This window comes from Chinchilla lanigera, unplaced genomic scaffold (genome assembly GCF_000276665.1).
Source record: "Chinchilla lanigera isolate Chin_1 unplaced genomic scaffold, ChiLan1.0 scaffold00053, whole genome shotgun sequence".
Lineage (NCBI taxonomy): Eukaryota > Metazoa > Chordata > Mammalia > Rodentia > Chinchillidae > Chinchilla > Chinchilla lanigera.
Genome location: NW_004955454.1, coordinates 2,652,448 through 2,665,491, shown reverse-complemented (window position 1 = coordinate 2,665,491; position 13,044 = coordinate 2,652,448). Strand labels below are relative to the sequence as shown.

General features: G+C 52.6%; 1 protein-coding gene across 1 annotated transcript; it reads right to left on the bottom strand.

Annotated features, from left to right (window-relative positions):
- Positions 1 to 4,900: 4,900 nt before the first annotated feature.
- Grina (glutamate receptor, ionotropic, N-methyl D-aspartate-associated protein 1 (glutamate binding)) lies at positions 4,901 to 8,118 on the bottom strand. The gene is made up of 7 exons (XM_005395836.2): positions 7,962 to 8,118; positions 6,654 to 7,026; positions 6,455 to 6,567; positions 6,181 to 6,381; positions 5,933 to 6,061; positions 5,702 to 5,845; positions 4,901 to 5,620 (listed from the first exon to the last, which is right to left on the bottom strand). Exons 2-7 carry the CDS (start codon positions 7,000 to 7,002, stop codon positions 5,471 to 5,473), a joined length of 1,086 nt encoding a protein of 361 aa, XP_005395893.1. The 5' UTR covers positions 7,003 to 7,026; positions 7,962 to 8,118; the 3' UTR covers positions 4,901 to 5,470.
- Positions 8,119 to 13,044: the final 4,926 nt, after the last annotated feature.

Below are 13,044 nucleotides of genomic sequence, written 5' to 3'. Positions count from 1 at the left end.
TCAGCGGCAAAAGCGCCTGCCTGGCAAGCGCAAGGTCGTGAGTTCGGTTCCGGTACTGGAGAAAAAAAAAAAAAAAAAAAAAAAAAAAAAAAAAGAGAGCAGGATTTAGGTCTGAGCAGCATGCAGAAGCAGCCCAGAGGTCATGATAAAAGTTCGTACAGAGTTGGGGTTTGAGCCTGGTACCAGAGTCCTCTTGAAGCAGGAAACTCGGGTAACAGTGAAAATCCAGCCAGGGTGGGATGAAAGTGAGGGAGGAGGAGCTGCATGAGGGCCTCGAGGTTTGGAAGAGGCAGTTATGAGCAAGCAGATGTGAGTGATGGGATGAAGTGGGGCTGGAGGGCGCAGGGCCCACAGGAAGAAGAGTATTTAGGAGTGAAGATTAGGGTTCAGAAGCTGGAGTGTGTGTATGGTATTGCCTTTTGGGGATCTGAAAGGTGTGCAGTGTCCTACCACCCTGAGACGAAGATGATGTCCATGGGATGTTTTGGCACCAAGCCGTCGTGCTGCCTGGGAAGCGGGGTCTGAGTCCTGTTGAGGAAGGACACCTGGGGGGGCGGGGTGCTGCACAGCTATGACCAGGCCTTTATCAGCTCCTGCTGTCCCATCTTCCTCTTACCCCAGTACAGATCCTCCCTGCCTGCACGCTCACCATAGTCCTCCCCAATCTTCCTGCCTCTGCTCAAACCATTCTGAACTTATCATCGCCTGCAAAATACATGTCAGACCTTTGAGCTTCCCATCTGTGGCTGTCCGCCCTGGCCTCCACGCACTGCACAGCCACCTGTGTCCCTCAGGTCCCTCAGGTCCCTCCGTGGATCCCCTCTTCTTTCCCACAAATGCCCTTGGGCTTTTAGTTCTGTTGTTCTGGATCCTGAAATTCCTCCTCATGGATGTTGATGATGAGCTGAAGTCCGGAGGTCTGCACCCTCTCTGTCCCTGGTCCTGCGGCAATGCTTGTGTGGCTCCTGCCACGCAGAGTTCGTTCGTTCGTTCATTCATTCCATATTTTACACTGTAGTGTGCCAGGCCCTGGAGTTGGTGCCGGGCTGGGCATTAAAACTCACGGATCATAATCTCTGTCCTGAAGGTGCTTCCAACCTAGAGAAACTGACCAGCACCCCTGTTGAGCCAGGGATAGCACCCCTGTTGAGGCAGAGTACCTGTGCTGGCGGTGTGGAGCTGGGGTCCAGGTCTGCCCCCACTGTGCTTTTCAACAGACACTGACAACAGTGTTGCTCTTTTTTTCTTTTTGAGACAGGGTCTTGATATGCAGTTCAGACCGGACTTGAACTCACTTTGTAGCTCAAGCTGGTCTCCAATTTGCAGCAATCCTCCTACCTCAGCCTCCCGAGGGCTAGGATTACAGGCATGCGCCACCATGCCTGGCAATGTTGCTCTTTAGAGTACAGGAGGTGGAAGAGATTTGAACTTTTGTTCCATAGATGCTGGTGTGATTGAATCTGGAAAATGAGTGATGCTGGACGTGGTGGCGCATGTCTGTAATCCCAGCACTCAGGAGGCTGAGGCAGGAGGATTGTTTCAAGTTGGAGGCCAGTTTGGGCTGCAAAGTAAGTTCAAGGCTGGCTTGAACTGCATAGTGAGATCCTGTCTCAAAAAGACACACACAAAAAAAAAAAAAAAGAAAGAAAGAAAGAAAGAAAAAAGAAAACAAGGGATTACTTAAGTAAACAAGGATTTTTTTTTTTTTGAAAAATAAATTCACCTTTTTTGGCTGTTAAAATTTTATTTATTTGTACCAGGAATTGAACTCAGGACCTGACGCTTGCCAGGCAGGTGCTGTGCTGCTGAGCTAAATCCCCTATTTATTTATTTTTTGAGACAAGATCTTGCTCTATAATTCAGGCTGGCCTTGAACTCATGGCAATCCTCATGTGTCAGCCTTCTGAGGGCTGGGATTATAGGCATGTGCCACCAAGGCTGACTATTTCGTTGTGTTTTAATAGCGACGAAGTTTATTTTAAAAAGTAAAAGTGAAGAGGGAGGGAGAAACTGGCTTTGCAGAGTGAGTTTGGGCCAAGTAAAGGAGAAAAGCAAGGCAAAAGTACACCCTGGGGAAAGAAGGGCGGGCCATCATGAGATAACCCATGGTAACCTTTTTTTTTTTTTAACCTTGTTTTTTGAGACAAGCTCTCACTATGTTGTTCAGGTCATCCCCCCACCACAGCCTCCTGAGTGCTAGGATTACAGGCATGTGCCACCACACTCAGTGCTGCTTTGCCTTTAGTATGTTTAACTATATCAGCAATCTCCCATGAAATCCACCTGTGTACACCTTGGTTGAACAAATCAGATGACTGCTCATGGAGGGGAGGGGCAAATGCATCCCTGGGGAAGCCGTTACATAGGATTACATAGAGGGAGAAAGTTCTTAGAAGTCTTGTAAGGAAAATGGGTGACCTACAGGAGAGTTTCAGGAAGCATCTTTGTTTTTTGTTTTTTGTTTTGTTTTTTTCCGGTACCAGGAATCAAACTCAAGACCTTGGACTTGCCAAGCAGGCGCTGTGCCGCTGAGTTAAATCCCCAGCCCCAGAAGCATCTTTGGTCAAGATGGGTTTTTATTTTATTTTTTGGTACCAGGAATTGAACTCAGGACTTTGTGCCTGCCAGGCAGGTGCTTGTGCCACTGAGCTATATCCCTGGCCATGATGGGATTATTTTATAACAGGGTCTTGCTGAGGCAGGAGGATCATTGCAAGTTTGAGGCCAGCCTGGGCTACAAAGTGAGCTCAAGGCCAGCCTGAACTGCGTAGCGAGACCCTGTCTCAAAACAAACAAAAAACCCCAACCAAACAAAAGCAGTGTCTTGATACTTATTTAGGACTGCAGGAAGGCAAAAATTGTCGGTTGTAAGGGGCAGCAGACCCACAAACTGGCCAGAGTGGAGCACTGCTTGGTCTTTATGATTTGGACAGGAATCACTGTTTGGTCTATGTTCATCATGCTGTATACAGAGGGGTCTAGTTTTTCTGTTGATCCATCATGGTAACAGAGGGGCCTCATCTGCTGTCAATGTTCTGTAAAACTGGTTATATTTTAAGCAGGAGAACAGCAAGGACTTTCTATCTGTGGGTGCCAGCCAGCTCCCAGCAGCACAGAGGCCTCTATCTCTAAGTTCCAGTCAGCTTTTAGCAGCAGAGAGGCCTCGAAGATTAGCTAGATCCTGGCTTTTCTTTCTCACCTGAGAAACCTTGGCATATGTGTATATATATATATTCCACTCCATTTTATGCATCAGCCAGCGGGCACTGGACTCTTCAATCTCTTAGCTGGCATAATGCTTCCAGCCCCTTGCTCTAAGCTCAGCCTGATACCTTTGCAGGTATGCCTCAAATGCCTCTAGGCAAGTTTTTGTTTGTAGCTTCTTTCTGGCACATCTCAACCTGTCTTTAGCCCTGAGACCTTCTCCTATATACTCTATTTCTGCCCCTTTTTCCTGAACACAAACCCAGCTGTGGCTCCTGCCTGAGCAGGCTTTACCTACCCGGCGGGCCCAACTCCTCACTCCTGGGCCTTGGCCCTCCTGCAATAGGGCCTCTGCTCCAAATCCTGTGACCACCCGGCCATCTCCAGGAACATCCTCCTCCAAATCCTGTGACCACCCGGCCATCTCCAGGAACATCCTTCTCTAAGCAAACACTTTGTCCTGGAACTTTTTCCAGCAAACATTGCCCTTCCACAGCTTACTGAGCAATGATTCCTAGACTCTTCCTCTGACCTCCACTCATGTTCTCTTTAGCCTTGTGGATGGTGTTTTCCTCTTTAGAGAACCTGGCGAGGGCTCTAAACTAGGTTTAGGTTGGTTCCTTCTCCTGAAAAGCACTTACAGCACTTCCAGGCAGGCACCCTGGAGGAGGAATTGGACCTGCTCAAGTCATTGCAGCGGGAAGAGGGCCCTGGCAGAGGGACTGTGAACAGTGACAGTGCTGCAAGATGGAGCCTGCTCATGGCTCAGGTTGTACTGGTCAGGGCTGAGCTGACAGCAGGGCAGCCAAAGCAGCAGTAGGCAGATGGCAGGGCCTATGTGCCAGGCTAAGGAATGCAGACTTCACCCTGAGGGCATCCGGTAGAGGGTGCTGGCAGCCACAAGGAGGTTTGAACAAGGGAGGAGGATGCAGAGAGAAGTGGGACAAGATGGAGGAGGGGAACAGCTGCTTCTGGTCTGGGGAGATAATGCAGGAACAGCAAGTTTTGGGGAGGCTGAGGTGCCTGTGGATTCTGGGTGGCTTGCAGGGTGTGGGTCCCTTTGTGAACATGAGGCAATGAGCCAGTTAACCAAGTGCACTGAGAGGCGGACAAGAAGGAAAACGACAGTGGCCCAGGCAGCCTCAGCCCTGGAGCTCAGGCACCCAGGGTGGGATGGGGTACATAGAACAGGGCTCTAGGCCTCAAAGGACCATCTGTGGGGAGAATGGGGCTGTGTTCGTGAGTACTGCAGACGGATGTGCTAAGAGCAAAGAGGGGTGCAGAATAGGTCGGGCTGGGGATTCATGAAGGGACCAGATGCCAGAGTGAGGCCCAGGGGCCTGCCTGCCCAAGCTTTCAGTCTCCGCACACTTCTGTGTTGGGTGCATCTGAGGCCTTTGGGAGAGGTAGTAAGGAGTTGGCAGGGCCCATGGCTGTGCTGTACCATTCCCAGGATAGGTACAGTCAGGCCACTTCCCATTGTGACCTGGTACCATTCCCGAGAGCCTCAGGATCTCTGTCCATCATCAGCAATCCCAGGACACACCTTAAAATGGGGCTGGCAAGAAGGGCAGAGGCATGGATACAGGATCAGCTACCGTACTGTCATGCACTCGCACATTTGTGCTTGTCCTGTGCACAGGTAGACAGGGCACCTGTAGCTCCCTGGAAGGGACAGTGATAGGAGAGATGAGAAGCAGAGAGCAAAAGGTTCCGTTTATTGGAATTTTAGTGACAGCAGAACGAGCAGAAGGCTTCCTCCTCCCCTGAAACATGCCATCTCTCTGCTCAGGGCTCAGCACAGGAGAGCCCCACCTCACATGTTCCCAGAAGGCAGTGCTGCGGGGTGGGGAGGGAAAGGGGAAACTCTATGCCAGGCTGGGGAGCTGGGACAGGAGGAAGACGTGCACCCTCACCTCTTGACTCGACCCCTCTCCCCTGGGCCTGGCATTGCCCCAGACCCCAGGGTGGTGGGCTGGCAGACAGGAATCATGCAACAATGAGTAGACAGGAGGTGGCACAAAAATGAGGCCCCACTGCCCCTTGGCAGGATGAGAGGGCTGGAAGGGGCCATGCTGTGGCCACAGCAGGTCCAAACAGAAGTTTTCTGCTGTGTACATACAAGGAAGGTTGAAGAGGGGCTCTCTCTGCCCCAGGCCATGCCTGGGGACCAGAGAGAAAGAAATATGGTTGGCATTGCGATGCCAGGGAAGGGCCCTGGCTAGCTGTGCCTCCTGAGTAGGGCACAGCAAGCTGGGGGCCCAGGCTACTCCTTGGCACGGCCAATGATGGTGAGGATGTAGAGGAAAATGTTGATGATGTCTGTATACAGGTTCAGTGCTGCAAACACATACTCCTCCGGGCTCAGGGACAACTGCTTGTTCCCCAGCAGCAGCTGAGTGTCCACTGCCAGGAACTGAGGACGACAACAGTAGTGTTGAGAGATAGCCCTTCCCCTTGGTGTCCTCCCACCCAAGGCCTCCACCTTGTCACTCACACAGGTGAAGAGCAGAGCCCCCAGCGAGGCGTACACGATCTCCAGGATGCGGTTCCGGATGAAGATGCAGAGCAAGGCAAAGATGAAGAGCACCACAATGCTAACCAGGAGCACGCCCATGCATGAGGTGAAGTCATAGCGGGTCTAAGAGGACGCAAGAGGGACAAGCGGCTGTGGGTGCCAGACCCAGGAAGGCCTCTGGGCCACAGCCTGCCTTGGAGGACCCCTTACCTGCATGGAGAAGATGACCACTGTGAAGCAGACAGCTGTGGTGATGCCCACAGCCATGATGACCGCCTCAGTGTCGTAGAAGCTGGCGATCATGCCCACCATGTAAGACAGGCTGACAGTTAGGATCGACTGTGGGAAAAGAAGGTCACACCCCGTGCTGGGTGTGTGGAGTGGCCCCAGCCCTAACCCACTTCCCACCCTTTGCTGCTCCACTGGCCGGGAGGCTTGGGACTAGGTTTGGACATTACCAGTGCCACAAGATTCCAAGGGTGCTTTCGCCGGAAGTCCCCACAACAGCTGAGGACAATGAGGGAGATGAAGAAGATGGCATAGGAGACATAGTAGGTCCAGACATTCTTCCGGACAAAGCCCTTCACCTCCCCGACAAAAGTGAACACGGCTACCGTTGACAGGGTCACCATCAGCTGCAGAGTCAGCACCAGGAACACCTGGGGAGAAGGGGGAGTCAGGGTCCTGCCCCCAAACACTCCCCCAGCACCCCCGCCCACAGTCAGGTCCCACCTTTCGGATGAAGGCTTGTCGGATGCTCTTGTCATCCCAGTTGGTGGCAGGGAAGTCCTGGTTGTCATAGTAGGATGGGGGCCCCTCCTCATGGTAGTTCCCATGCTGGGGTGCTAGGGGAGAGGGGGCAAGGGACTGGATCAGCTGTGCTGGAGGGAAGTGGAGCCCTGCCCACCACACCCGGATAACCACTACTCACAGCCAGGATCCTGTGCCTGGAAAGGCTGTGGTTGTCCATAGGGGTTGGGGGGAAAGGGGCTCTGTGGATATGGCCCCTGTGGGTATCCTCCTTCAGGGTACGGCCCCTGAGGGTAGCCCCCTTGCGGGTATGGGCCCTGAGGGTAGCCCCCTTGGGGGTAGGGACTGGGGGCATGGGGATACCCTGGCTGACCATAGGGGGAGGGCTGGAAAGCAGGCTGTGGGTAAGGGGCTCCAGGGTAGGGAGGCTGAACATAAGGGGGCATGGGAGGCTGGGGCCCCCCAGGGTATCCAGGGTTGGGGGGAGGGTAGCTGTCCCCAGACACCAAAAAACTCTTTTCATGGGACATGGCCTTGGGTTCTGCTGGCTGCCCCTAGAGGAGAAAGAGAGAATACTGTAGTTAGCGTTCTGTCACTGCGGCCTGAATCAGAAGGAAGGAGCGGGGACCATGACCTTTGCCCCAACGTGTGGGGGAGCCCTGGAGCAAGGAGGCCAGGGGAACCAAGTGGGTCTGGGTGACTGTAGGCCGACCCAGGAGGTGGGGGAGGGGTGGAAAGGGTTAGGATGGCTGTCAGCCTCGAAATTTGGAGCTTCGGTGGGGCCTTCTCGCTGCCGCTGTCATCGTCCCAGGGTCACAGCTCAGGCGAGTGGAGACTGAGGGCAAGGCTGGGGACGCGTGGGGGTGTGCCCGGCGGGCCCTCCCCTTCGCATCCCGCCTCTTAAGCAGCTTGAAGAGACCAGAGGTTGCGGCTATTTCTATCCCAGGAAATCCCCACGCCATCTGTGACCAATGGAGCCCTGATCCCTCTCCTCTCTCAAAGACAGGGCCCGGCAGTCCCTCGCTCCCGGGGCGGGAGAAGGCCTGGATTGGTTGCCCGGGTGTCTGGCGGTGGGGTACGCCAGCAACAGCGGGGTGCGGGGGTGTGTGGGGGATGGAAGCGACCAGAGGGCGTACCGAGGAACAAAGCAGGCGTGGGGACACCCGCGTTGGGGGCAGCGAGGGTGGGGCGGTGGTCCTGGGATGCGCGCAGAGGGCGGGTGGACCCTCCCGCCGAGCGAGGGGCGCCGGGGCCGCGGGTCCTGCCCCGCGTAGCGCGCCGCCCCCTCCCTCCGGGTCCGGGCCTCCGCGGCTCCCTGCCCCCACTGCCGCCGCCACTCTGGGCTGAATGGGCCGTCCGCCCTGGCCAGACCGACTGACCCGACAGAGGTGGCGGGGTTGCCGCGCAGAGACCGAGACGCGGGGGCGGCCTATCGACCTAGCGACTGCCGCGGGCCAGACAAGCTCCTAGGGTCGGGTCGGGGACTCACCGATCCCGGGGAGCCGCAGGCAGGTCCTCCCGGTGTCCGCTGCGCAGTGGCGCGGTGATGGTCGGTGCGTCCGCACCCGCACCGCTCCGGGGCCGGCTCGGCTGGGCCTGCGCCTGCAGCTAGAGAGACGCAGCGGGGCCCTGTGACGGGGCGGGGCCGGGGCGGGGCCTAGTGACGGGCGGGGGGGGCCTTTGTGATGGGGCGGGGCCCGATCTTGTGACGTTGTAGGGGTGGGGCTTCTGGTGGGGGTGGGGCGGGGCTTCAGGGCCGAAACCAAAACCTTCTAGGTTCAACTCCTAGATCCGGTCCTGGGCGCAGCTCTCATCCCGGACCGTGGCCGGTTCCCTACACACTGTCTGCGGAGGGGTGGAATCGGGGGTTGATGGCTAAACACATCTGGAGAAAGGGATCTATTCCTGCAGTTTGGCTCTCTTGAAGTTGATTCTTACAGGCAGAATTTGCTGAAACTCCAAGAATACTCTTTCTGGCCTGTGTGTGTGTATGTGTGTGTGTGTGTGTGTGTGTGTGTGTGTGTGTGTGTGTGGCGGGGGGACCGGGAATCGAACTCATGACCTCGGGCTTACCAGGCAGGCGCTGTGCCAATGAGCTATATCCCCAGCCCTCTTCCTGGTCTTAAAACACAGCGTTCACTTTCTTTTTTCATCCAAGTCTGTCCCAAACCTAGCTGCCTACCCATTTAATTGCTCATTCTGCCAGTCATAGAGACCAAACTGCCAGGCACCATTCTACACCCCTTGTCTTCATATACTCTGTCTTCATATGCAGAGTATGGCTTAACTCCCTTCCTTGGCTCTGGAGGTTCTCCTGAGGAAATTTTGACTGCCACCAGCAGGGTGTCCCCTGGGTAGTCCAAGCTCTCTGCAGTAGCTCGGGCTGGGGGAACTTCTAGTGTTCCCTGGCTCTTAGGCAGCTGGGCTCCTCCAGGCCAGGCAGTGGTCAGGAAAAGGCTCTTTCTTGCCTATAATCCCAGCACTGGAGAGGCTGAAGCAGGAGGATCGCTGTGAGTTCAAGGACAGCCTAAATTGCATAGTGAAACCCTGTCTCAGACCAAAACAAGAGCAGGGCGTGGTGGTGCATGCCTGTAATCCCAGCACTCAGGAAGCTGAGGCAGGAGGATCGTTGTGAATTTGAGACCAGCCTGGGCAACAAAGTGAGCTCAAGGCGAGCCTGAACTGCATAGCGAGACCCTGTCTTAAAATACAAAAACAAAAACAAAAAAGACCAAAGAAAGAAAGAAAGAAAGGCCCTGTCCTGTGCCCTTCGTGTGCTAGTTCAATGTGCAATGTTCAACCAGTGGATCTAGTGAAGGGAAACCCTAACCTGTAGCTTTTGCAGATGCCAGTGGTATAAATATTCTCACCATGGTTGATTTCAAGCTACGATCAATTTAACAACTGGTTCACAGTGGGAGGCTGTGCAGTTGGAATTGGGATAGCAATGTAGAAGCTGTTAGGAGGCAAAGAGTCCTAGAGAAGAGAAGCTGGAGAGCATACTGGACAAACTTAGATTTTGCAGAACCAGAAGCTCATACAGTTTGAGGGATTTTAAGAGACAATGAGAAATATAAAGTTGAGTATAGGATTTCAGAAGGGGCTGGGCAGGCTGGGTGTGGTGGTGCATGCCTGTAATACCAGCCCTCGGGAGGCTGAGGCAGAAAATTGCCATGAATTTGAGGCCAGCCTGGGCTACACAGGGAGTTCAGCCAGTCTGAAGTGCATAATGAGACCCTCTTTCAAAAAAATGAAACAAATATAAAAGGTGTGTGTGTGGAGGCTGGGCAGGTAGGATGCCCTTCAGGGTTTTATCTTCCACTAAGAGCCAGGTGCGGGGATAGTGGAGAAGGGAGAGCCGAATGGCTCTGTGGGGAAGGCCAGGTCATGCATTCCCTGAGTTTATAGTTGTGGATGAAGGGTGAGGAGTTGGGCCTACTGAGCATCAGGATGTGAGCATTGGGCAGAGAGGGGACTGAGGCCAGTCAGGTTGCGCCAGGTGGGCCCCAAAAGAACATTATTAGTGTTTACTGTTATCACCCCTGAGAGCTGTAGCAACTCACGGGTGGCAGTTTTTTTTTCTTTTTCTTTTTGAGACAGGGTTTTGCTATGCACTTCAGGCTGGCCTTAAACTCACTTTGTAGCCGAAGCTGGCCTTGAACTCACAGCGATCCTCCTGCCTCAGCCTCCCAAGTGCTGGGATTACAGGTGTGAGCAACCATGCTCAGCTGGTGACAATTTAAAAGGCTCACCCTGCTGTGTGGAGAGTCCACCATGGGGATGCGTGGGAATGGCACGGGGAAGTTAGGAAGATAGGGTAGTTGTCAAACAAGAAATACCAGCTGGGGGGCTGGGGATTTAGCTCAGCAGCAAAAGTGCCTGCCTGGCAAGAGCAAGGTCATGAGTTCGATTCCTAGTGCCGGAAGAAAAAAAAAAAAAGAAGAAAGAAATACCAGCTGGGTGTAGTGTTGCACACCTGTAATCCCAGCACTTGGGAGGCAGAGGCAGGAGGATCATCACAAGTTTGAAGCCAGCCTGGGCTACAAAGTGAGCTCAAGCCCAGCCTGAACTGCATAGCAAGACCCTGTCTCAAAAGACAAAAAAAGAAAAAAGAAATACCAGAGGCTCAGATGGGGGTGGGGTGGGGACAGGTGACAGTGAGGATGGCACTGGCTAGCATTAATACTTGCTTTAGTGATAACAAAAGCTAAAACTATAGCAAGATTTGAATGTACAGGCAAAACTTTAATTGGAAGGTAAGAGAAAATACTCTTAACAGCAAGAACTCTTACTGTTGGCTAGAGGGGGTACACTCTGGTGAAGGAAAGGTAAAGAAAAAGGTGCCAATTTTATGAGGTGCTTGTGGTCGGCTAAAGTCTGATTGATCATTATCTTAGTTCTGGTTTAGTAGCTGCAGAGGAATCATCAGGACTTGAGGGGCAATTTTGTTCCCATGAAAGGAATCCTCATGATTTGGGGCAGTCCCAGTTGCGTGAGGCTTTGCTGGAATACAAGTTCAGGGCAAAAGAGACCTCTGGGTGTGGGTATTCTTAATCTTGAAGGATAGTCAGGCGTGGTGGCGCACGCCTGTAATCCCAGCCCTTGGGAGGCTGAGGCAGGAGGATCGTTGCGAGTTCGAGGCCAACCTGGGCTACACAGTGAGCTCAAGGCCAGCCTGAACTGCATAGCGAGACCGTGTCTCAAAAAGAAAAAGAAAAAAATCTTGAAGGATGATGAGATAGGTTAGGTAAATGTAAGGCTAAAATGCTTTGTTTTCACTTTGGGAGGGTGAGGCAAGAGAGTCACAAGTTTGAGTCCTGCCTGGGCAACCTAGTGAGATCTTGTCTCAAAACAACAAAAAAATGTTGAGTGTGGTGGTGCATACCTGTAATGCCAGCACTCAGGGGGATTGCCACAAGTGTGAGGGCCTACATACTGAATTCAAGGTTACCCTGAATTACAGAGCAAGATCCTGTCCCAAAAAACAAAAAGAAGCCGGGCATGGTGGCACATACCTGTAGTCCCAGCACTTGGGAGGCTGAGGCAGGAGGATTGTTGCAAATTCGAGACTAGCCTGGACTACAAAGTGAGCCCAAGGCCAGCCTGAACTGCATAGTGAGACCCTGTCTCAAAAAGACAAAAAAACCCGCAAAAATCACAAAACCAAAACCGAAACCAAACAAACAGATAAAAAATAAAAAAGGCTGGGAAAATAGCTCAGTGTAAGGTCCTGGGTTCAATGCCCAGTACTTCAAGCAAAAACAAAAACAAAGCACCTTGTTTTTCCAACTTTTAGAAACATTCTCTAAATGACTAACATGCCTGCATCCAGGGAGCTGAGAAGGATTTGACCCAGAATTATATTTTTGGGTTTTTTTTGTTTTTGTTTTTCTTCTGGTACTGGGAATCAAACTCATGACCTTGCGCTTGCCAGGCAGGCACTTTGCTGCTGAGCTAAATCCCCAGCCCCTGACCCAGACTTTTGACAGTCAAGCTTTGGTCTGCTTTTTGTTACCTATTGGGCATCTATAGGCACAAGTGAAGAGTTACAGTTTTTAGCAAAAACAGCTTTTCTGAGCCAGTCTGACTCAGAAAAAACCACGAATCATGCTTTTATGGAGTAACAGGTGAAGGGCACAGGAATTTGTCTTCTGCATTGAAGGTGCCAGGTGTGCAGGGCCAAGGGAGTGGGCTAGGCAAGGGTCTGGGCCTTGTGTAGGAATAAGAGGGGTGGGCTGGGGCGACTGGGGGGTGGGGGTGAAGAGCAGCCGTGGGCACAATTTTTGAAAGCCTAGAAGCAAAGTGCTCAAAGGCTGGGGGCATCAGGAATGTGTGCGAATGTAGATTCTACAGGCCCTGACTATACCTCCATTTCTCCTTTTGTAGTGAGGATTACTGGATGTAAGCCTGTCGGCACCATGCCTGAACTTCTGTGATTGGTCATGAAGAGGGCAAGGATAACAGTGGAGGGGGGTTAGGTGGGTGTGAGGGCCAGGCGTGGTGGCGCATGCCTGTAATCTCAGCACTTGGGAGGCTGAGGCAGGAGGATCGTTGTGAGTTCGAGACCAGCCTGGGCTACAAAGTGAGCTCAGGGCCAGCCTGAACTGCATAGCGAGACCCTGTCTCAAATAAAAAAAAAAAAAAAAGAAAGAAAGAAAAAAAAAAGGTGGGTGTGAGGGCTGGAGAGAGCTGAGAGAATGAGAGGCCACCCTCTAACCCAAACCTGACCTCTGCTGAGATGGCGATCTTTGGGGTCAGAGCTGCCCAGCATCAGCACTTATGTGTGAGGCTTGGTCCCTTGGTGATTTTTTTTTTTTAATTTTAAAGAGAAAAAAAAAAATCAAAACAAGATAAAAGGGTAACAATGGTTAATACATTGCATATTGTTATCTTTATTTTTATTTATTTATTTCGGTACCAGGAATCAAACTTAGGACCTTGTGCTCGCCAGGCAGATGCTTATGCTGCTGAGCTAAATCCCTGGCTGTTGTCTTTAGTTACTCAGAGTACAAGATATAGGCATTTAAGCAGAGCGCGGTGGCATACCTGCGCCTGTAATCCCAGCACTCGGG